This window comes from Pelophylax lessonae (genome assembly GCF_965119305.1).
Source record: "Pelophylax lessonae genome assembly, chromosome: 1".
Taxonomy (NCBI): Eukaryota; Metazoa; Chordata; class Amphibia; order Anura; family Ranidae; genus Pelophylax; species Pelophylax lessonae.
The window spans coordinates 560,561,470-560,586,230 of record NC_138768.1 but is presented as its reverse complement, the minus strand read 5'-3'; the positions used below and the strand labels follow the sequence as shown (position 1 = coordinate 560,586,230).

Here is a 24,761-nt window from a genome sequence, read left to right as displayed (position 1 = left end):
TAACCTCACTTTTAATGCACTTTTAATGATGTTATCTTTTATGGATGCCTTTCCAATCTCCCAGTTTCATCCCAGGAAGTGTCTAACCTTTCTCAGGCTGTTAGGATTTCTTTGAACAAGGGGTGATGGTCCTTGTTCCTCATTAGGGGCAGTTAAGGTTCTACTCCAGCCTGTTCACAGCACAAAGGGCAGTGTTTGCCCCATTTTGTAGGCTCCAAAGCTCTGCATGGATATTTCCTGGCCTCTATACACATCTGGAATGTTTTTCTTTACATCCCCATTATTTGCTGGCTCCCAGTGTTTTCTTAGTAGTAGTTGAGAATTTTTTCTTATTTGTGGCATTTCCCTTCAGGCTAATTTCTGCTCTAAGTGTTGCTGCTGTGGAACGAAGCAATCTCCTGCTTAGGAGTCATCTTGGAAATTAAAATCCAAGGTTTAAGTCACTCTACAAACCCCATCCCTACATCTGGGAGTACTGCCAAAGTATTTCTTACTGAGGGTAAAAGCAAACTGCTGACGTGCTATGTTCTGCTGCTTTGAGCACAGCACCGGTCCTCTCTGGGCTTCTGCATGAGGGTCCCAGGGCTTATGGTTTCTGCATTTGAGGCAGTTCTGTTTGCTCAGTTCCACACCAGTACATCGCAGAAGACGACCCTAGCCAAATGCGATAGATCTTTACTTTCCCTGGAGAGGAAGATTTGTCTCAGGTTTTATACCAGAATGAACAGGCACTGTTTTCTTGTTTCTTGTTTGGAAGATTCTCACCATAGTTATGAGTGTCCCCAGCTAGGCAGACATTCCACACAATCAGTGCAGGGTCATGGATCTGTAGTAGAATCCAAGTTTCCCAATAATTAATTTGAACTACAAGATATTCGTGTGTCCCTCTTACATTGTACAAGTCTTCTGGAGAACTACTTAGTCAGAGTCCAGTTCAGCATTGCCACAGTGGTGGCATACAAAATCCAACAGGACAGATCAAGAAATATCAACACAGTCTGAGAAGTGGAAAATATTCTTTGTTGGTTGAAAAGTCACGTTCTGGCCTTTCCAGAAGTTGACACTTGACAAGTGGATTTCATCATCATCATCACTTGGATTTGGCAGAGTAGTCCCTCCACCCAGACGTTTTGCAGCAGATCTGTATTTGCTGGAGATAGCTGGATATGTACCTTATGGCATCCTTTCCGAATTGCAAGGTATAGAGTTTCATTCTGAGATTCAGGAATCTGTTGGCAAATGTGGTAGATGCTTTGGTCATCCTTTGGTCGCAGTACACCCTTTCCTCCCTTGAACCTGCTTCCCCGACTTCTGCAGCATATTGAGCTGACATTCCTGTTGTCCTGACACTCTGTCCTGCAAGGTGAAAAAAACAAAGACATTTCCAAGCTCAACTTACCCACCAGCCTGCGACCAACCAAATTGACCCGTCCAACAGTATGCCTTAAAAACAGGGGTTTAGAGCCATACATTTGCAAATACATGCGTAAGCCACAGAGCCCGGGCAAGACACCCCATTTTCTGTGGACCTAACTCTAATTTCTGTGAGTCTTTACCAATGGAAGCACATGCATTTAAATTCATGAATTCTATTGGCCAGGCAACGCACTGACACCTTTGCTGCCATAGTGCTATGGACTGGGTGTTCATTGTGCCCCTGTGCCTTTAAGAAGGGTTTGGCTCCCTTAAGGTTTATCTGCCCTAAACCTGTCCATATAAATGCATGTGCTTCCATTGTTGGAGACTCACAGAAATTAGAGTTAGGTCTGCAGAAAATGTGGTGCCTTGCCGGGGCTTTGTGGCTTACGCATGTATTTGCAAATGTGTGCAACTAAACCGCTGTTTTAATACATACTGTTGGACAGGTCAATTTGGTTTGTCACAGGCTGGTCGGTAGGTTGAGCTTGGAAATTTCTTTTGTTTTTGTTTTTTTTCATATGCGTTGCCTTTCCAATGCTCCTTGCAGCAGTGACCAGTTATAGGTGAGGGCAGTAACCACTTTTTTGTACTGTCTTGCAAGGTACCTTTATCTTGCTCTTCACAAGGACACGTTAGCCAAGAGGCCTAGAATTTCATTTTTGCCCAAGGTCACATCCCTTCATTCTACAAGACTGGGGGGCACTTTTGGGGCTTTTTTGCTCTTCATTCCATCCTATTAAAGAAACAAAACAAGAGAGAGAGAGCTCCCTAGTGTAAACAATTTTATTGAACAAGTATATAAAACCAACTTCCAATGCACTCACATTTTATGAGAAATGACAGACACATCAACAAGTCACTTGCCACCTTTCCTAGATGGCCTGGCTTTCAGTCTGTGAAGGAGATACCCGAGTGATAATAAAGGCGAGCTGCTACAGGGCAGCTCTGATCTTCCATCCACTAGTAGTAGATTGTACTGTTGGCACAATTTGCAGCTTAAAGCTGGAGGGGAAAGAAGCGTGAAGAGTGGTTGCTATGGTGCAGTGGCTCACCTTTATTACCACATGGGTATCTCCCTTATCTCCAGCAATAAATAAATGGTTTTACACTGGGGAAAGCACGCTCTCTTTTGTTTTGTTTTGTTTCTTAGAGGTGTTCTTGCCCCCCAGTGGAGTTTTTTTAAGAGCTGTAGCTGCCAAGTGTTTGAATTGTCAGGCACTATGAACTGTTTTTATCAGCTCTTCATGGGATATGAAGACCAGTGCATGTGTTTTATATGTGTGTTTTTTTATGTGTTGATTATTCCACCCCTTTAGCAAGCTGCAAATGGTGGATTGGGCTGCATCGACCTGCTAGCTTCAGGCATTCTGCAGGTGGCTGTGTGACCACCTTTATGTAGTTGAGTTGCAAGGGCTTGCCCCTGTTTTATGTTAGGTGTCCTTGTCCATTTGGGGGTGCTTTTAAATGTCCCACAGATAAAAGCATATAACCAAATTATGTCCTACAATGTGTGTATATATATATATATATATATATATATATATATATAATTTTTTTTTTTTACTAAAAATCCATTTATCCTGTTTTTTTGTTGGAGTCCACAGCCTCCTCTCTTCTGTTTGGTTAATTTTTTGTTGTTTGCTTACTATATTTTTTCATCTGAAAGGGATAGTTTTCTTCCCCTTTTGTTAAATGCAAAAACTAAGCTTTCTAGTATGTGCACAGGCATAGGCCCCTTTTTTGGACTGCATAGTGTCCTGGCCTCATAAAGGCAGTACGCCCGCAGCTGAAACAATATATTAGTGCTATGTCTTCCAATGAACTACTGGAAAAATATAGGGCAAGAAAAAAAAACAGGATTTCTGTCTTACATGGAAAAATTTTATTTGGAGTACATTACAGGTTACAGGGTGAATTATTCTGTAACTATGGGTTGTGTAGCTGCCTTCAGGAGACTGGACACTGGTAATCAAAGGTGTAAAAACATTCCTGCGTAACCCTTCCCATTCCCAACATGCCTCCGATTTTTAGAAAGCAAAAATAGAAGTGAATCATAAGAAACAGAGAAGAGGGCACCATGTCCTTCTAAGTACTCCACTAATAGGATTTTACTGGTAATCACACATTACAGGATGAAGTACTCTGTAACCAAAACACCCAAAAGTAGACCAACTAAGAGGTGGGCAACACAGCAAATGGACAGCTAACAGGCCCAAAAAAAAAAAATACAACGGATAGAGCCCTACAGCTTACAAGGCAACCTGAAGAACCTTACAACAAAAGGGAGTATCCCCTAAGTCCTGAATGTCCACCTGGTATTAACATGAGACATAAAGACCACCTGGCAGCCTTGCAAATCTAAAAAACTGAAGTCTGATGCTAAAAACCCAACTAAGCATAACAGATCTAGTAGACTGCATCTTGACCAAAAACAGAAGTCATAAGCTTAAGTTATGTGTTACTGAATACACCTATCAATAGAAAGAAGCCAGCTAACCCCTAAGGGAAAGTAGAGATTTGGAATAGGGAAAAAGGCTGTGCCTGAAACATAAACTCATTTACAGGAACATGCAGTCAGGGGAGGAGGTGAGGCAGAGCTTTTAGGGCCATAGCTTGATCACATCGGGTCACAGGGGACCCCAAAAACAAGCTGGCACACGCTGTTTGCAGCAGACTTGAAGGATGAACTTACAGTGCCTCTGACCTCTTGTCAGAGGCACTGAGCTCAATGGACAGCTTGGAGCCATGAACCAATGGTAAAGCACCATTGGTCCAAGCTGTTAAATAAAAATGCTGCAGTGGAATCTCTCCTCTCACTGCAGTGTCACAGAAGGGGGCATGTGTCTAAAAGACAAATGCTCCCTTCCAGCCCAGCCCTCTTAACTACAGGGAAAAACATGGGTTTATGTGTATAAGGTTTACCCATAATCCCATGTTTTTCTCACACAGTTAAGAGGGAGAATATGCTGTTGATGAAAAGGTACTTTTTTAATCAAACAAAATAATATATTATTATGCTATATGTTATAACATAATAATGTATTATTTATCTATCTACTGGGAAATTACGGGTTTGAAGATGTAACTTTAAACTTCAGTAATTTGTCAGTTTAAGCCACCTGCCTGAGTACAGTTCTTGGAAATATAGTAAAACAATATATAAACATATATATAATATAAAATATACAATACAAAAATATATACAATACAATATAAAAACAATATATAATAATTGTTTGTATACTACTTACTTATGGTAATTAACCACTTGCCACCCAGGCCAATTCTGACACTTCCCTGCTACATGTAAAAATCATAATTTTTTTTGCTCGAAAATTACTCAGAATCCCCAAATATTTTATATATATTTATATATATGTGTGTATATATATATATATATATATATATATATATATATACAGTGGGTACGGAAAGTATTCAGACCCCCTTAAATTTGTCACTCTTTGTTATATTGCAGCCATTTGCTAAAATCATTTAAGTTCATTCTTCTTCCTCATGAATGTACACATAGCACCCCATACTGACAGAAAAAAACAGAATTGTTGACATTGTTGCAGATTTATTAAAAAAGAAAAACTGAAATATCACATGGTCCTAAGTATTCAGACCCTTTGCTCAGTATTTAATAGAAGCCCCCTTTTGATCTAATACAGCAAGGAGTCTTTTTGGGAAAGATGCAACAAGTCTTTCACACCTGGATTTGGGGATCCTCTGCCATTCCTCCTTGCAGATCCTCTCCAGTTCTGTCAGGTTGGATGGTAAACGTTGGTGGACAGCCATTTTTAGGTCTCTCCAGAGATGCTCAATTGGGTTTAAGTCAGGGCTCTGGCTGGGCCATTCAAGAACAGTCACGGAGTTGTTGTGAAGCAACTCCTTCGTTATTTTAGCTGTGTGCTTAGGGTCTTTGTCTTGTTGGAAGGTAAACCTTCGGCCCAGTCTGAGGTCCAGAGCACTCTGGAGAAGGTTTTTGTCCAGGATATCCCTGTACTTGGCCGCATTCATCTTTCCCTCGATTGCAACCAGTCGTCCTGTCCCTGCAGCTGAAAAACACCCCCACAGCATGATGCTGCCACCACCATGCTTCACTTTTGGGACTGTATTGGACAGGTGATGAGCAGTGCCTGCTTTTCTCCACACATACCGCTTAGAATTAAGGCCAAAAAGTTCTATTTTGGTCTCATCAGACCAGAGAATCTTATTTCTCACCATCTTGGAGTCCTTCAGGTGTTTTTTTAGCAAACTCCATGCGGGCTTTCATGTGTCTTACACTGAGGAGAGGCTTCCGTCGGGCCACTCTGCCATAAAGCCCCGACTGGTGGAGGGCTGCAGTGATGGTTGACTTTCTACAACTTTCTCCCATCTCCTGACTGCATCTCTGGAGCTCAGCCACAGTGATCTTTGGGTTCTTCTTTACCTCTCTCACCAAGGCTCTTCTCCCCCGATAGCTCCGTTTGGCCGGACGGCCAGCTCTAGGAAGGGTTCTGGTCGTCCCAAACGTCTTCCATTTGAGGATTATGGAGGCCACTGTGCTCTTAGGAACCTTAAGTGCAGCAGAAATCTTTTTGTAACCTTGGCCAGATCTGTGCCTTGCCACAATTCTGTCTCTGAGTTCTTCAGGCAGTTCCTTTTGACCTCATGATTCTCATTTGCTCTGACATGCATTGTGATCTGGAAGGTCTTATATAGACAGGTGTGTGGCTTTCCTAATCAAGTCCAATCAGTATAATCAAACACAGCTGGACTCAAATGAAGGTGTAGAACCATCTCAAGGATGATCAGAAGAAATGGAAAGCACCTGAGTTAAATATATGAGTGTCACAGCATAGGGTCTGAATACTTAGGACCATGTGATATTTCAGTTTTTCTTTTTTAATAAATCTGCAACAATGTCAACAATTCTGTGTTTTTCTGTCAGTATGGGGTGCTATGTGTACATTCATGAGGAAGAAGAATGAACTTAAATGATTTTAGCAAATGGCTGCAATATAACAAAGAGTGAAAAATTTAAGGGGGTCTGAATACTTTCCGTACCCACTGTATATATATTTTTTTTTTTTTTAGCAGACACCCTAGGGAATAAAATGGTGGTCGTTGCAACTTTTTATGTCACACAGTATTTGCGCAGCATTTTTTCAAACTTGTTTTTTTGGAAGAAAATTGTTTCATGATTAAAAAAAAAAACACACTGAAGTTAACCCAATTTTTTTATAAAATGTGAAAGATGATGTTACGCTGAGTAAATAGATACCTAACATGTCACGCTTTAAAATTGCGCACACTTGCAAACTTGAAACTCAAACAGCCCTCATCCAAACAATGGCGGGAAATCTCCATAGAGGGCATAAGTGTATGACAAAGAAATAATAAAATAATGGCCTTGGTAAGATGCAATAAAGTAACCACTTTGAGAAGTAAAGAGTACCTAGGCCTCAAAACACCCTTGTCCTATTGTAGCACAAAAAAAGGGGTCAAGGCCATCAACTTAGAAACGCACCATGCAGAAGGCGACAGGAAAGACAACCTTGATAGTAATGGTAAACAGAGGAATATCTTAATAGGCTCAAAGGGCTGTCTCTGAAGGACGGAAAGGACTTGTTTGAGATTCAACTGAATAACAAGAGAGTGTACAGGAAAAACAATAGGAAAGTGAAAACCTAAACAAAGGCCTTCACTAGGGAGTAAAAGGCAACTGGTCTCTGAGAAAACAACCGCCATGGCTGAGAATTGACCCTTGATGGGGCTCAAGGCTAAATACTGATCCAGACCAGACTGGAAAAAATATAGGATTCATCCCTTGGAGTTCTTCCCAGGATAGAAATCCCTTGCCTCCAGTCAAGGGAACTATGTTCTACAAGCGCAATGGTAGACCTTGTGAAAAGTAAATTTCCTAGCTTTTAGGAGAATGCAGACTAAATCTCTCTGCACCTAGACTTCAACAGCCAAGCCAGTAAACCCAGCAATCAAAAAGCAGAATGGTAGAGTGACCCCTGGGACAGAAGGTCCCAATAATTCGTGAGAGCCCATAGAGATTTGTCCATCTGAATTATGTACAGTAGTGTTGATGCAGAAATCTGCTAGGTTTTTTTTGATCAATGTGGCCAGCTTAAGAAGTCAACCTGGAAGATGAAAAATATACTTATAGTATAACTAAATGCAAAACTTTTTTTTTAGTTTTGGATAGAGTGGAGAGGGATTAAAACTGTCAGTTTTTATTGCAATCTGTACCCTTGTTAGTCCTCTTTACAGTTATTAGTGAAAGTAAAAGAAAATGCCCACATTTTGGGTCATCCCCATAAAAGTAATAGAAGGGAAATCTTCCAATGGGTACACTAGTTCTGGTGGCCTAGGGGTCCCCAAGAAATTTCATTGACTTACAGAGATTTCTTCTCACTCGCTGTTTGGCTATGAAACAGGAAGTGAAGGGAAATCTCTGCAATAGGGCACAGATGGTGAAAAAAAATCTGACAGGGGTTATAACCCTCCTTTGCACTAAAATTTAAAAAACAATTGCCTATAGTTCTACTTTAACCACTTAATCCCCGGAAGATTTTACCCCCTTCCTGACCAGGGGGTTTTTTGCGATTTTTTACTGCATGACTTTAACGGACAATTGCGCGGTCGTGCGACGCTGTACCTAAACGAATTTCACGTCCTTTTTTTCCCACAAACAGAGCTTTCTTTTGGTGGTATTTGATCACCTGTGCGATTTTTTGATCATGCGCTATAAACAAAAAAAGAGCGTAATTTTTGCAAAAATAACAATATTTTTCACTTTTTTTTTATATGAAATTCCCCCCAAAAAAAATGTAAAAATCAAAATTTTTTAACATTTTCGGCCAAATTGTTTTACGCTACATATGTTTGGTAAAAAAAAATCACAAAAAGCGTATTTTGATTGGTTTGCGCAAAAGTTATCACGTTTACTAACAAAGGGAAAGATTTTTGTCATTTTTGGTGGGTTTTTTTTAACGAGTAATGGCGGCGATCTGCGATTTTTTTTGCGGTACTGCGACATTGCGACGGACAGATCGGACCCTAGACTGACATTTTTGACACTTTTGGGGGTACCAGTGACATTACTGCAGTAATCAGTGCTATATATGTGCACTGTTACTGAAAAAATGACACTGGCAGGAAAGGGGTTAACTGTATTGGAGAGGGAGGGGTTAAGTGTGTCCTAGGGGCGTGTTTCTGTGATGGGACAGGTCTCCTATTGTAAAAACAGAGATCAACGGTTCTACATAGCAGAACCGTCTGATCTTCATTTTTACACAGGGGAGAATGACAGGCGGCTTGTTTACATAAGCCGCCCTGTCTTTCTCCCGCTGTACCGTCGATCGTAGTGTGAGCGGCGGACATCGGGTCCGCCAGTCACACTCCCGCACTCCTCCGTGAACGAGTCGAGGCGGCTATTGGCTCTAAAAGGAGTGACAGGCGAGTGACGTTAATTAACGTCACTCTGCCTGGCCGGGGCTGACCGCCGCAGTAAATTTACTTGCGGCGGTCGGCAAGTAGTTAAGCAGCTTATCTTCAACTGAATAAAATTGCTTATAGACAAACCTTGAGAAAATATATTTAAAAAGAAAAGTGAAATGGGTTTGCTTATTCCAGGGCAGAAAGAAGACCTCTATTCTCCTGAAGACACTAGCAAAATCTGAAGCTTGTTGGGAGTGGGAGGGAGATTTACAGTGCTGTCCTTTCACCTTTGTCCAATCTCTTGAAGGCAGGTGCATTCCCCATGTTTAGAGAATACTTATTTATGTACCCTGTAATGTATGATTGAAAAAGATGTGCATACTGGACAGAAATTATGTAGTTTTAACACTCCAATCATTGAAAAGGAAAAGTAAAAAACTATTTAGCAAATAACAAACCGATACTTAATTGTCCCCAAATCGAAACCATAAATAAATATGGTCGATTTGTTTCAATTTTTAAATATTGATAAGATTTTTAAACTGTTTATAGATTAATGTCTGTATAAAATCTTTATTTTACCTATAAATATAGATTTCAAGGTTTTTTTCAAGACATCAATTTTTTTATGTAGCTGGGGGCTTTCAAAAAGAAAGCATAAGATTGCATGTTAACCTTTATTCAGTTATTGACTGCTTAAAATCCAGATATTGCATTATGCTAGAAGAGAGGGAGGTGGCTATGTCTCTTTGAGTCATTTTCTAGGTTTATAATTTGATTTCTCCCTGTTCAGGTTAATTTACAACATAGACAGTAAATCTGTGATCACAAAAGATGCTGTTAATATAACAGGTTCTAATGCATTTTTTTTTTTCATATTTACCTAACTAAAAATAAAAACTGATTATTGTAAATGAAGAAAATATCTAAAAATTACTTTACATTTCCAATAATTGTAAAAAGAAATGACCCCCACCCCATTTTAAAAATACAATGTAAAAGAAGATTTTGAAATAACGGCTAGTGTTTTAAATTAAACAAAAATAAATGATTTCCACATTTTATTGTGTTGACTGAATTTCAGTCCAACATTAGGCTGAATTAAGGTAAATAAAATATTTGGCTGATCAAAGCATTGGAACATTTGTGTGAGTGTAGACATAACTATAGCAGACATTCCCTGTCCTATACTTCTGGGAGGAAGAGCTGATTGCTATTTTTTTCCCCAACTGTGCAAACTGAATGTTTATACTAGTAGCTTTTGAAATCATTTACGCTCTAATTTGTATTGTCATCAGTTACCATCCAAAAATGCCTTCTGGGAAATCTTTTGACCACTGGCAGAAGAAACACAATCAAATTGTGGCATTCTCTATTACCATAAGAACATGGAAACCAGAATGCTGAATGAATTGTAACTTTTATCATTAATTTATTAATAAGGAATAACCTTAATCCTAGAAATAACCAAAGTGATTAACCAAAATGTAAAACCAACATTCATTCGAGTGCAAATGTCTGGTTTACTTTTATTTTCATTGTTTTTTTTTTTATTAGGAGATGTTGAACATTAAATTACTTTTACCTTCTAGGCTTTAAAACGCATAAGGGCTTAATGAATTTTAGGAATTCGTGTTAATACCTTTAAAGGGAGACAATGATGGCTTTGAACCAAATTTAATTTAGTTGTTTTACAAAAACTTAAATCAGTATTAAACCCAAAAGTAAACATTAATTAAATTGCATTTTTAAATTATTATTATTATTTTTATAATACATGATTTATATAGCGGCAACCGTTTGGGCAGTGATTAACAAAATTAAGGCAGACATTACACTTAGGGCTCTTTTACACAGCCGGAACGTTCAGATCCGCCTGTCCGTTTTTTTGGCGGATCTGAACGGTCCCCCTATGGGGCACCGGATGTCAGCGGAGACATGTCTGCTGACATCCGATCCGTCAAATCTGGACAGATGGAAACCCTATTTTCCTTCCGTCCAGCGGATTGGATCGGATGAGAACGGACCATCCGATTTCCCCCATAGAGATGCATGGGGAACTGACAGCTGTGTCGCCGCACACAGCACGGAGACACAGCTGTCATCCTCCTGCTCAGCGGGGGATCGATGGATAGATCCCCCGCTGAGGAAAACGGACTCCGTCCGATGGATGGAGTTTGTGAAAGGGGTCTTACAATACAATTTGGTACAAAAGGAATCAGAGGACGCAGCTCGTTACAGCTTATAATCTAAAAGGGAGGGTCAATTGATACAAAAGGTAATAGCTGTGGGGGATGAGCTGATGGTGAAAGTGAAACAGTGTATTAGTTAGTAGCCGGATAGGCTTCTTTAAAGAGAGGGGTTTTCAGGGATCGTCTAAAGATGGATAGATTAGGGGACAGTTGGACAGATTGGGGTAGAGAGTTCCAAAGAATGGGAGAAGCTCTGGAGAAATCCTGGAGGCGAGCAAGGGAGGAGGCTACAAGGGATCTAGAGAGCAGGAGGTCTTGGGAGGACCGAAGAGAGCAGCTTGGTTGATATTTTGAGAGCAGGTTAGTGATGTAGCTGGGGGAAGAGTTGTGAATGGCATTGTAAACTATTGTTAGTACTTTGAATTTTATTCGTTGGGTTAGTGGAAGGCAGTGAATTGGCAGAGAGGAGTGGAGGACACTGAACGGTTGGTAAGGTGGATGAGTCTTGCAGCAGCATTCATTATGGACTGGAGGGAGGATAGTCTAGGTAAAGGTAATCCAATGAGGAGGGAGTTGCAGTAGTCGAGGCGAGAGATAACCAGGGAGTGAATTAGAAGCTTGGTGTTGTCGCTGGTTAAAAAGGGGCATATTCTTGAGATGTTGCGGAGGTTAAGGCAGCATGATTTGGACAGGGATTGGATGTGAGCTTGAAAGGACAGTCCAGGGTTATCCCTAGCACCCTGGCATGTGTGGAAGGACTGATAGTTGTTTCATTGATCTTGACAGGGAATTCAGGGGAAAGGGCACGTGGAGGAGGAAATATTATGAGCTCAGTTTTAGATAGATTCAGTTTGAGGAAGTGGTGTGACATCCAGGCTGATATGTCTGTTAGTAGATTAGTGATGAGGGAGGAGACTAATGGGGTGAGCTGAGGGGTAGAGAGGTAGATTTGGGTGTCATCAGCATAGAAATGATAGTGAAAGCCATGGGATACTATTAGCTGACCCAGGGAGGAGGTGTAGATCGAGAATAGTAGCGGTCCAAGGACAGAACCTTGGGGGACCCCAACGGTAAGAGGAGTTGCAGGGAAGTAATTGGAATTGTAAGTGACACTGAAGGTGCGGTGAGATAGGTAAGATCCCAATGGAGAGCACAGTCACGGAGACCAAGCAAATTGAGTTTTTTTGAGAAGGGGGGGTGGTCAACAGTATCAAATGTAGTGGCTGCATTTGTTTTCTTCCTTAGACTTTTTCCTTTTATTTTTCACCTGGTGAACCAGTCAGCAAGTCTGTTGTTCTTCTTCAACAGAACAAGCTGTCCTATAGAGCAGTGAGATAAATGAGACAACCTATTTACTATTATCAGGGGTGCTTACAATGATCAGCTTTTAAATATTTCCGTAAAACCTTTCACCCAAGAAGGAAAAAAACAGTTTGTTGTAACTGCTCTTAAAGCTTTAGTTCAAATTCAGCTTCAATGTGTTAAGTGTATCTATATCTGCTAGTGCATATAACATTCCCTTCCCCCTAACCAGACTGGCACAATGTGTTCTGTCCAAAGGTGCTCATGTGCTCCTTCATGCAGAGTGTGTGCAATCTAATACAGCAGGTGCGTTACTGGCTAGGTCACCAGGTGAAATGAGAGAGGAAAAGCCTAAACAGGGAATGTTGCCACCACTTTCAATAATTGGTAAGCTGCAACATATTACATTTTTGCTTTAAAGTGGCCAAGTCCCCTAAATGTTCTGATTTAGTAACTATATAATAGGACAGGGGCAAGTGTTTTTCGTCTTTTTTTTTTTTTTTTTTTTGTTTTAGGAGAGTCAAACTGTTGGCTTTAGATTGCAGACAGTAAGCTATGTGTACACAGTGAGGAAAATCACTTTCTAAAACTCACAATGGCATACTGGCTAAAAAAATAATAATAATAATATTAGCATCTAATATGGAATTTACCACCATGGGTGATAAACATGGTTGATACCCAGACTAAAGTTAATACCATATGGGTAAATCTTCACCTGTATATCCATTCTTACCATGAATTTCTTGCTGAGGTGATAAATGCTATGTCAGCTCATTGGGGATTACTAACCTTGTATCAGACAAACATAGGAGAAAACTATTTCTTAACAACATCTAGTAAAAAAAAATACCTATTCCCACCCTGAACTGATAGACCATTGATCAGCCCAACATTGCCATGAATCTTAGTTTTCAAACTTGTACATCTGATATTGTACTAAAGAACGAAGTAGCTTTAAAAAATAACTAAATCAGACAAAAGATTTTTATACTGCAATATACGTATATATATATTGCAATATATTATATGTTAGGATGCAAGTATTTTCTATGCAGACCAGTGTTTTATCTCTGAACGTTGTCATCATGTTTGATGACATAATTTGCCAAATTAAATTTTGATGCATGTGGATGTAAACCCCATTCATGAAATCTGACCTGGCCACATATATTTGTAGTGTTTACTTATCTCTCTCCAAAGCCCTAAGTCCCGTGTCTTTCTGCTGCACCATTCCTCTGTTATCAGCATGACATGACAAGTTCTCTGACACAGGAGATAACAACAGCTGAAAATTTGTGTCAGGGTGGGTGCATAGAGATAGATTAGCAGAGAGCTGGTCTATTCACAGTACAGCTCTGCATATTTCTCCCTTCCTCTTTCCTCTGCCTATGTGGAGGGGGAGAGGTGTGTCAAGACTCCACACCCAGTGCTGGAACTATGTTCACTTTCTAAACAGTGTAGAAAGCTGAAAACGGCAGATAAACAGGAAAAGGGGTGTTGGTGAGGTTGCCAGGAGTGCAAAGATAGAAGAAAACAAGGTTAAAGCGGAAGTTCCAGCCTAACCGCACACTCACCTCTCCCACGGTCCAGCGATGCGCCGTCTTCTCCCTCTCTGTTCTGCGGCGCGGGCATCACTGATGTGGGCACCCGGCTGTGACAGTTTGCGCGAGTTGCGCTATGCGTCGTGATTGGCCGGCAATCTTCTGGGACCTCTGACGTGTCCCAGAAGATTGCAGGGAGGGAGGGAGAGAGGAGAACTTCCGCTCAGGGCGCCGCGGCGCTCCGAGCGGAAGTGGGAACGGGTACCTGTTAAAACTAGGTACCCGCTCCCCCCCCCCCCCCAAAAATGACATGCCAAATGTGGCATGTCAGGGGGTTAGGACTATTTAAAGCGGAAGTTCCACTTTTGGGTGGAACTCCACTTTAAGGGTGTTACCATCAAAGTGAACGGAGGATTGTGTCCATTGTGTTAGGTCAAATGGGGGTTAAGGTGAAAAGTTGAGCTGTAGCAAAGCTGTTAACATTAATGGGGATGTTAAAATTGCCAAGAATGACAGTGGGTATTTCAGAGGAAAGAAAATGGGGTAGCCAGGCAGAGTAGTCATCAAGGAAGCATGACACCAGTCCAGGAAACCGATGGATCACTGCAATCCTAAGAGAAATTGGAGAAATCAGATGAATACAGTGAGTCTCAAAAGACCAGAAGGAGAGAGAGAGGGAAGGGTAGGAGGGACTAAAAGGTGCTCGGTGGGGATAGAAGCAAACCGACTCCACCTCCTTTCAAACCACTGGATTTGGGTGAGTTAGTCCAGTGGAGGCCTCCATGGAGGAGGGCGGTGGCAGAGGCAGAGTCAGATGCTTGAAGCCAGGATTTTGTAATTGCAAGTAGGTAGTGGGAGACAAAAAGGTCATGGACAGAGTTGAGCTCATTACAGACAGAGCAGGCATTCCAGAGTTTGCACAAAACACTTCACAGTTACATGACTCCACTCTTATAGTGGCTGTAAACATGAAATACAATCAAAGCACATATTTCTATAGTGTTTACGTGCCTCTATCAAAAGCACTGAATGTAATTTTTCTCTGCTGCCTCATCCATCTGCTATCAGCATGAGTCACTCTTTTCCCGACACCAAGAGATAAAAAGGTGACAGGGAGGAGAGCTCCAGCACACAGTGATATTCATATCCTCAGTTCTGCATTATTGCTAATTGCTGTGAGGAGGGGTGTGTCTTTTCCCTCCAATCAGGGCTCAAAGCTCTTCTTACTGAGCTGTACACTGTGTAACTTCAGCTTCTCACCCCCTGCTTTGTGGGTCTGTGAAAAATCCTTTTTATCTCTGAGTTTTACAGGACTGTACGGGAAAAATGGATGCAAATAAACAGGTACAACTTCTGTAGGAGGATTTGTTTAATCTCAGTGTATCATCTGGATTTATAAGGGTTTATAACCACTTTAACTGAATTTCAACTCTCCAATAATGCAGTATTTCACCTTACTGAGGCAGTATCGAGGCCGGGACTTACTTGCTTTGATTTCACATAATCAATTGTAGTAAGCCATCCCAACATCAACAGTGATTTTAAGTATAGAATTTGGTTAACAGTCCAGTTTACTTTTGGATAAATAAGTGGCACAGCTTGGTGTCACACTTTCTAAGTGGTCCTTTATAATAAAGGGCAAAACATGTATTTGGGACTTTGTATGTACTTCTAAAAGTAACTACACCTTACTTAAAAAAATTCAGTTTTTATTGTATACAAAAAAGTATAAAGTCATAATTAGTCCATGTATCATAAAATACATTACATGTCATGTGCACGGGGTCAATGAATACTACCAATAGAACATCTCAAGGACACTCCATCTAGAATGTCACAGGTATGCTGAAAAAAGGTAGACCTATTTCGCAGAATGCCTGTTTTGGGACCTCTTTGACCTCTTTGACCTTTCATGTATCCACATATGACACAATATATGTTTTAAACTAAGAGTAAGCAAAAATATCATGAATAATGACAACCATAATCTTAAACAGTGACAAGGGATATACTGTATGTTCAATATGGTATAAGGATGATGAGTAAGGAATATGTGAAAATTAATACAAAATACAAATAGTAGTACCTCAAAAAGACTCATCAGATAATACCCACAGAATAGTGGGGGGAATACTGTGTTCCACAGAGTGGTCTTTTAGACTTTGCATAGCTTACATACAGTCCAGGGGAGTGCTGTACCATACTCCAGCTTTAGGCCAATGCTACTCATGTTCTAAATAGGCCAGAAGTCTCCACAGTCCTCCCCATTGGCTTCACTTGGCAAAAGACCTTGAGGAAACTCCTACCAAATCTTTTATAGGCCAAAGAAGGGGTCTACTCCAGGAAATTACCCAAAAGCAGGGAGAGTGTTAACTCTTAAACTGTGGTAATCCAGTTCCATCAGCCAACAAACACACACGCTTTTACCATGTTAAAGCTAGAGTCAGCATTATTCTCTGCAAGTATTTGAAGGATTTTAACTCAATCTGCTCGTTTTTGTCTACGAACATATGTGTGACTATCTGACTCATAGATGACATACAGCTTATTAATTCAGTGTACTAAGAAACATTGCCAATCTGCTCACTTTGTATTAATTCTAAGAGTGAATACATTTGTGTTGTTTGAATATAAGGTACAAGTATCATGGAACAGTCAGTATTCACTAAGATCGGATTAAATGTTAGCTAAATGTCTACTGTTCGACACAATCTTCATGCATATGTCAACTCACATTTCACTTTGTAAGTTATTGTGTAGTCTTAAGTGTATCTGCAACCTTTTTTAAACTCCTATGCCATTTAGTTTATCTAAGCTACAGTGTATTAGTGTGTTTTTAGATGATTGTAGTATTCAGCTTTGCATTTTTGTCCATACGACTGCAATGTACAGTGTGAAGAGCTCCAGGTGTTGAACTTGCTCTTCCTTTACAGTTTATCTCCGAACAGCCAAAGTCCGACTCTGCTAAGTCCCTGTAGTCCCTGCAGCCCTAACAGTCCCCTGCAAACACTACACCCATGGAGGTAAGAAACACATTATTGTGCCTTGACTCTACTATGTGTACTGTAAAACACTTTTCCGTTTCCCTTTACAATTTTGTTTCTTTCCATTTTAGAAAATATAGTATTTGTAAAAGTACAGTAGTAGTTAAATATGGACTCAAATTCTAATATTAAAGGACCAGATTTATATTTCTATATAAAGGTATAATATTATATTTACAGTATTTGTAAAAGTAAAGTAGTAGTTAAATATGGACTCTAATTCTAATATTAAAGGACCAGATTTATATTTATATAAATGTATAATATTATATTTACAGTATTTGTAAAAGTACAGTAGTAGTTAAATATGGACTCTAATTCTAATATTAAAGGACCAGATTTATATTTATATAAATATATAATATTATATTTACAGTATTTGTAAAAGTACAGTAGTAGTTAAATATGGACTCTAATTCTAATATTAAAGGACCAGAATTATATTCATATAAATGTATAATATTATATTTTCAGTATTTGTAAAAGTACAGTAGTAGTTAAATATGGACTCCAATTTTTAATATTAAAGGACCAGATTTATATTTATATAAATGTATAATATTATATTTACAGTTAAATAAATGGAAAAAGAGTAGCGCACGAGATCACCTTTATATGACTCAAGATTTTGTAAGCAAGCTATCAAAGATACTGCTAGACAAACATTTCAAAAACAAAGAAAACAGGACAGAAATAATGTCCCTTCAGTCCATGGAATCCAAGGGTAAGTGAGATGAATTACTGGATCACCGTCCACCACCAGGTGTCACACCAAGAAATAATGGGATTGGCAACTCACCAGAAATCAATGCTCAGGTGTTCTCACACAAGAGCAAACTGCGCAGAAATGTTAGATGGATCTAGAGCCAGAGCCTGTTCATCACTGTTTCATATCAAATCCTTGCACACACTCCCTCGGTATAACGATATCATGGAGAGAAAGAATGGCCCCACATAGTGAAGTACCGTAACCACAATAACTTTATTTAAAAGTAAAAATGTTGCACTCACATGTATAAGCTCATCAATAGGCATGTAAACACATAGCGCTTGGTAGAAGGAAACCTAGCTCGTCCAGTCCCCGGGCTCACTCCACGCCAGCCCTGTACCTTCCGGGTAGGTCCCCCACCGTCACGTGATGTCGGATGTGTTGTCTGGTCACGCCCCGACCGGTTTCGTCATGTCCGACTTCAACTGGAGGCGTGACCAGAGCAACAACATCCGGCATCTAAGTAGCCCTGCTGGAACGCTCTACGTCCAATCGGCAACGAGGTGAAAAGCCGGAAGTTAGTCAGCTCACCACGCCGTGGAACTTCCGACATCAGCATCCACAAATAAAGAGTCGTCCCTTGCAGGATTCCAATTTAATTTGGCACCATGAATCAAGTAAAAAATTTTTTTCACAAAAATAATGATGATGATTATAACCCTCTGATTTGGGCCAAAAAATAATAAATAAAAAGAGATAAAAAGGAATGGCTATAGTATAATACCGCTCCTTGCCGATATGAACCTGTAGCGCGTTGCCAGTAACAGTCTGCATATACACTAGGCAATCTACACATATCGTAACTAAAAATGTGATACATTATTATCACAATTCATGATAAAATACATATGAAATACATATATAGACAGACTAGAATATCATAAAGCAATAATTATTAAAAAATTTCGGTTGATAAAAATGCAACAGTTAATAAAACCTCATAACAGAAAGCAAATAATCAAGCCTCATGGGACAGACTGCAATAATAGCAGAGAAGGGAAAGTTAAGAATCGCTAATATAGCAATTCAAGTCCAGTTCAATGTTTAACCCCGTCGGTGCGAGGGCCTGGGTGAGGAAGATCCATTTGGTCTCACATTTGGATAATTCCCTCACCCAATTCGACCCCCGCCACGACGGGGTAACACGCTCGATCCCCCAGAAGTGAAGACTCCTCGGGTCCCTCTGGTGGAACTGGCGAAAATGTGCAGATACGTTGTGCTTACGCTTTCCCTTTAAGATGTTAGTGATATGCTCACCCACTCTTACTTTTAAGGCCCGTTTAGTGCGGCCAATATAAACTAAATTACAGGGACACATTAGTCCGTAGACCACATGTGTGGTGTCACACGTAATTAAGTTTTTGATTTTAAAAGTTTTATTTATAGCCCGAACTGTGAAAGAGTCCCTTCTCCTGAAATTGGTAGGTGTGAATGAACAGGCTCTACACCTACCACAGGTGAAGGAACCCCTCATGTCCAGGAAGAAGGAGACATTAGGGGGGTCCAGTACTTTTTTGACGATTTGGTCCCCAAAGTTAGGAGCTCGTCTATAAATAAATGATGGCTTAGCAGGTAAAGCTGGGCCTAACGTTTTGTCCATTTGTAATATAGACCAATGTTGTCTAAAAATTTCCTCAATCTTCTTATAATCGTTGGAAAAATCTGACAAAAAACTCCATTGTTTGGGGTCGTCATCAATCCTAACCGGTTTAGCTGCAGGTCTCAGTGGTCTAGGAGCATTTCTAATGTTGGTAATTTCTCTATTCAAATCACTCTCATCATAACCTTTGGCGACAAACCTATCCCTCAAAACTGCTGCTTGCTCAGTGTAGTCATCCTCAGAGGTACAGTTCCGTCTCACGCGGATAAACTGACCCCTGGGAATATTCCTGAGCCAGTTAGGGTGGTGCCCACTTTGTATCGCCAAATAGCTATTCCTGTCTGTCATTTTAAAGAATACTTTCGTAGTCAATCTATTATTTTCTCTTTTAATAGTGACATCCAGGAAATTGATTTCATCAGGGCTATGATGGAACTCCAACTTTATATTGTTGTTATTGGTATTAAGGTGTTCCATGAAGGCTACCAAATCTTCCTCTGCCCCTTGCCAGATGAAGATGATATCATCAATGAAGCGTTTGTACAGTCTAAGTTCATGTCGTACCTGGTTGAAGACAAACTTGTCCTCCCACTCCGACATGAACAGATTTGCCAGGCTCGGGGCAAATTTGGCGCCCATGGCAACACCCGTTTTTTGGCTATAAAACTGACTGTAATGCCAAAAATAATTGTGGCTTAGACAAAAGTCTAAAGCCCTCCCAATAAACACTTTTTGCTCCCGGGGTAAATCATCCCTTTGACTTAATGCCCAGTTTAAGGACAATAAAGCATCATCATGCTGGATGATGGTGTACAGGGACGACACGTCGGCCGTGACGAGAAAGACCGGCGAGTCGTCCACAAGTACCACACCATCCAGCATGAGAAGAAGATCTGTGGTATCCTTCAGAAAAGCTTTCGTCTGGACCACACTCTTCTGTAAAAACTGGTCCAGATATTGGCCAAGTCTGGCACTCACTGACCCAATCCCGTTGACAATAGGTCGTGGGGGAGGGTTGGTCGCGTCCTTATGAACTTTTGGCAGCGTATATAGGATCGGGATCCGACACGCACTAGGTGTTAAGTAGTTGCGTTCCTTTTTTGTTAGGACCCCGTCCCTGAAACCCGATTGTACCAATCGTTTCAGATCACCCACGAAATCACCAGTTGGATCTTTAGGTAATTTGGTGTAAGTTGCGGTATCACTTAGCATAGTTATGATCTGATTGTGGTAAAATTGCTTATCCATCACAACCACTCCCCCACCCTTGTCAGCTGGACGGATGATAATCTCTTTACGAGATTCCAGCGAATCTAGGCCCTCCTGTAGGTGTTTATACTTCTTAATGACCCCGAACCCCGGTTCCAGGGTCTGGAGATCACGCAGGACTAGACTTTTGAAAACTTCCACACAGTGATTATTAGTCACTGGTGGGTTATAAGTCGATTTATTGCGTAAACCGCTGTTTACCATCCCTCTGTTGTTATTATTGCTGATTGATGTAATGGGATTATTCAGAAAGTGTTTCTTTAAATTCACTTTTCTGATGTATTTATGTACATCAATGTATGTATTAAATTTGTTAATTGGCCTTTTTGGGGCACATTTTAACCCCTGGTTCAAAATGTGAAGTTCCCCTTTACTTAAAGTTACACTACTGATATTGAATATCCCCTCATTTACCAGTCCCGCCTTCTTTTTTTGGAACTGTATCCTCCTTCCTGCCCGTACTCCTCTTCGGGGCCCATATTTTCCCGGTATAGTTGTCTGTCCGGTTGTGCATATTGGGTGTTGTATGGTCGACTCCTGCCCCTCCCCCTGCCCCTGCCCCGCCCCAAAAAAGGCTGTCTGGGTGGGTTCTGTGGGGTTTTGGGTCCAGTGTCATCCATCACCCCATTGGATCTGTTGGCCAAAGCCTGATACTGGTTGTGAGTTGGAATCCCTGCCCCCTGGGGGCCACCTCTCATAGTGCCCTTTTTATTTTTATTACCTCTATTCATACCCTTAATTGGAGGACCTGTCCATTCCAGCAAGGGTCTGACGGGTATGTGTGACACACCTCCCTTAGGGCGTACAACTGGGGTCTGGATTGGGGTAACAGGTGTTTGACCACCTCCTAATTCATTACCTGCGGCTTCCATAAGTTCAACTGAACCTGAGGCCTCTGCAGGCATAGGCCCCGATAGTGTTGCTTGCCAACAGAAGACCTGATGGTTTTTAAAATCCTGTCGGTCCCTTGTAAATTTCTTTACTTTTTTGAGGTGTGTCTCCTTATCAATTTTATCTAATTTAACTTTAGTGCTGCTATTGAATTCCCTTACCTCAGGGGAATCATTTGAACAGGCTCTGGCTCTAGATCCATCTAACATTTCTGCGCAGTTTGCTCTTGTGTGAGAACACCTGAGCATTGATTTCTGGTGAGTTGCCAATCCCATTATTTCTTGGTGTGACACCTGGTGGTGGACGGTGATCCAGTAATTCATCTCACTTACCCTTGGATTCCATGGACTGAAGGGACATTATTTCTGTCCTGTTTTCTTTGTTTTTGAAATGTTTGTCTAGCAGTATCTTTGATAGCTTGCTTACAAAATCTTGAGTCATATAAAGGTGATCTCGTGCGCTACTCTTTTTCCATTTATTTATCTGCAAATATTTTCCACTATTTGTTTAAGTAGCAGCAGTATTGGTTCATTATAACAGTCAAGAGATTGACTCCTCCTCAAGCGCAAAGATATATTCTTCTCGACAGTGGGTGTCTAAGTTTATATATATTTTATATTGTCTTTTTTTTACTTTGCTGCTATGGAGGCTATTAAGTTCCTAAGTACTAGAACTTTGGATATCAAAAGTATTTTCTCTGTTAACAACATGCCTCCAGTGGATGAGGATATCAGTACAACCTTAAAAACACTATCTCTCACCCTGGAAAAACAGGTGAGAGCATGGTGGGATATCACCACCCTGGAGGCCTATATAGCAGAAGGGATCATAAGCCGGGGTCTGAGATGGGATATAGCTCCACAGGATGGATTGGACGATGACCTCTCCATTTGTGAGTGGTATGACTTCTTCCACCGGGTGGGGCTGGACCTACAGGCCTTAGTCTTAAAAAGAAAGAAAAGGAAAATGGATCTTTTGAACAAAAAGATCCATGATCTACAAACTAAAATAGAAAATAAAAATGATTCCCCTGAGGTAAGGGAATTCAATAGCAGCACTAAAGTTAAATTAGATAAAATTGATAAGGAGACACACCTCAAAAAAGTAAAGAAATTTACAAGGGACCGACAGGATTTTAAAAACCATCAGGTCTTCTGTTGGCAAGCAACACTATCGGGGCCTATGCCTGCAGAGGCCTCAGGTTCAGTTGAACTTATGGAAGCCGCAGGTAATGAATTAGGAGGTGGTCAAACACCTGTTACCCCAATCCAGACCCCAGTTGTACGCCCTAAGGGAGGTGTGTCACACATACCCGTCAGACCCTTGCTGGAATGGACAGGTCCTCCAATTAAGGGTATGAATAGAGGTAATAAAAATAAAAAGGGCACTATGAGAGGTGGCCCCCAGGGGGCAGGGATTCCAACTCACAACCAGTATCAGGCTTTGGCCAACAGATCCAATGGGGTGATGGATGACACTGGACCCAAAACCCCACAGAACCCACCCAGACAGCCTTTTTTGGGGCGGGGCAGGGGCAGGGGGAGGGGCAGGAGTCGACCATACAACACCCAATATGCACAACCGGACAGACAACTATACCGGGAAAATATGGGCCCCGAAGAGGAGTACGGGCAGGAAGGAGGATACAGTTCCAAAAAAAAAAAAAGAAGGCGGGACTGGTAAATGAGGGGATATTCAATATCAGTAGTGTAACTTTAAGTAAAGGGGAACTTCACATTTTGAACCAGGGGTTAAAATGTGCCCCAAAAAGGCCAATTAACAAATTTAATACATACATTGATGTACATAAATACATCAGAAAAGTGAATTTAAAGAAACACTTTCTGAATAATCCCATTACATCAATCAGCAATAATAACAACAGAGGGATGGTAAACAGCGGTTTACGCAATAAATCGACTTATAACCCACCAGTGACTAATAATCACTGTGTGGAAGTTTTCAAAAGTCTAGTCCTGCGTGATCTCCAGACCCTGGAACCGGGGTTCGGGGTCATTAAGAAGTATAAACACCTACAGGAGGGCCTAGATTCGCTGGAATCTCGTAAAGAGATTATCATCCGTCCAGCTGACAAGGGTGGGGGAGTGGTTGTGATGGATAAGCAATTTTACCACAATCAGATCATAACTATGCTAAGTGATACCGCAACTTACACCAAATTACCTAAAGATCCAACTGGTGATTTTGTGGGTGATCTGAAACGATTGGTACAATCGGGTTTCAGGGACGGGGTCCTAACAAAAAAGGAACGCAACTACTTAACACCTAGTGCGTGTCGGATCCCGATCCTATATACGCTGCCAAAAGTCCATAAGGACGCGACCAACCCTCCCCCACGACCTATTGTCAACGGGATTGGGTCAGTGAGTGCCAGACTTGGCCAATATCTGGACCAGTTTTTACAGAAGAGTGTGGTCCAGACGAAAGCTTTTCTGAAGGATACCACAGATCTTCTTCTCATGCTGGATGGTGTGGTACTTGGGGACGACTCGCCGGTCTTTCTCGTCACGGCCGACGTGTCCTCCCTGTACACCATCATCCAGCATGATGATGCTTTATTGTCCTTAAACTGGGCATTAAGTCAAAGGGATGATTTACCCCGGGAGCAAAAAGTGTTTATTGGGAGGGCTTTAGACTTTTGTCTAAGCCACAATTATTTTTGGCATTACAGTCAGTTTTATAGCCAAAAAACGGGTGTTGCCATGGGCGCCAAATTTGCCCCGAGCCTGGCAAATTTGTTCATGTCGGAGTGGGAGGACAAGTTTGTCTTCAACCAGGTACGACATGAACTTAGACTGTACAAACGCTTCATTGATGATATCATCTTCATCTGGCAAGGGGCAGAGGAAGATTTGGTAGCCTTCATGGAACACCTTAATACCAATAACAACAATATAAAGTTGGAGTTCCATCATAGCCCTGATGAAATCAATTTCCTGGATGTCACTATTAAAAGAGAAAATAATAGATTGACTACGAAAGTATTCTTTAAAATGACAGACAGGAATAGCTATTTGGCGATACAAAGTGGGCACCACCCTAACTGGCTCAGGAATATTCCCAGGGGTCAGTTTATCCGCGTGAGACGGAACTGTACCTCTGAGGATGACTACACTGAGCAAGCAGCAGTTTTGAGGGATAGGTTTGTCGCCAAAGGTTATGATGAGAGTGATTTGAATAGAGAAATTACCAACATTAGAAATGCTCCTAGACCACTGAGACCTGCAGCTAAACCGGTTAGGATTGATGACGACCCCAAACAATGGAGTTTTT

General features: G+C 41.0%; 1 protein-coding gene across 8 annotated transcripts in view; it reads left to right on the top strand.

Annotated features, from left to right (window-relative positions):
- MAST3 (microtubule associated serine/threonine kinase 3) overlaps positions 1-24,761 on the top strand; it is a 365,799-nt gene that overhangs the window by 147,490 nt on the left and 193,548 nt on the right. For 4 of the 8 annotated variants that reach the window (XM_082260635.1, XM_082260633.1, XM_082260637.1 and 1 more), the window contains one exon: positions 16,828-16,917. The exons of the other annotated variants lie outside the window; for them this stretch is intronic. In XM_082260635.1, coding sequence (XP_082116761.1) covers positions 16,828-16,917 — 90 coding nt within the window. The remainder of the gene's footprint in view (positions 1-16,827; positions 16,918-24,761) is intronic. 8 annotated transcript variants of the gene reach the window in all.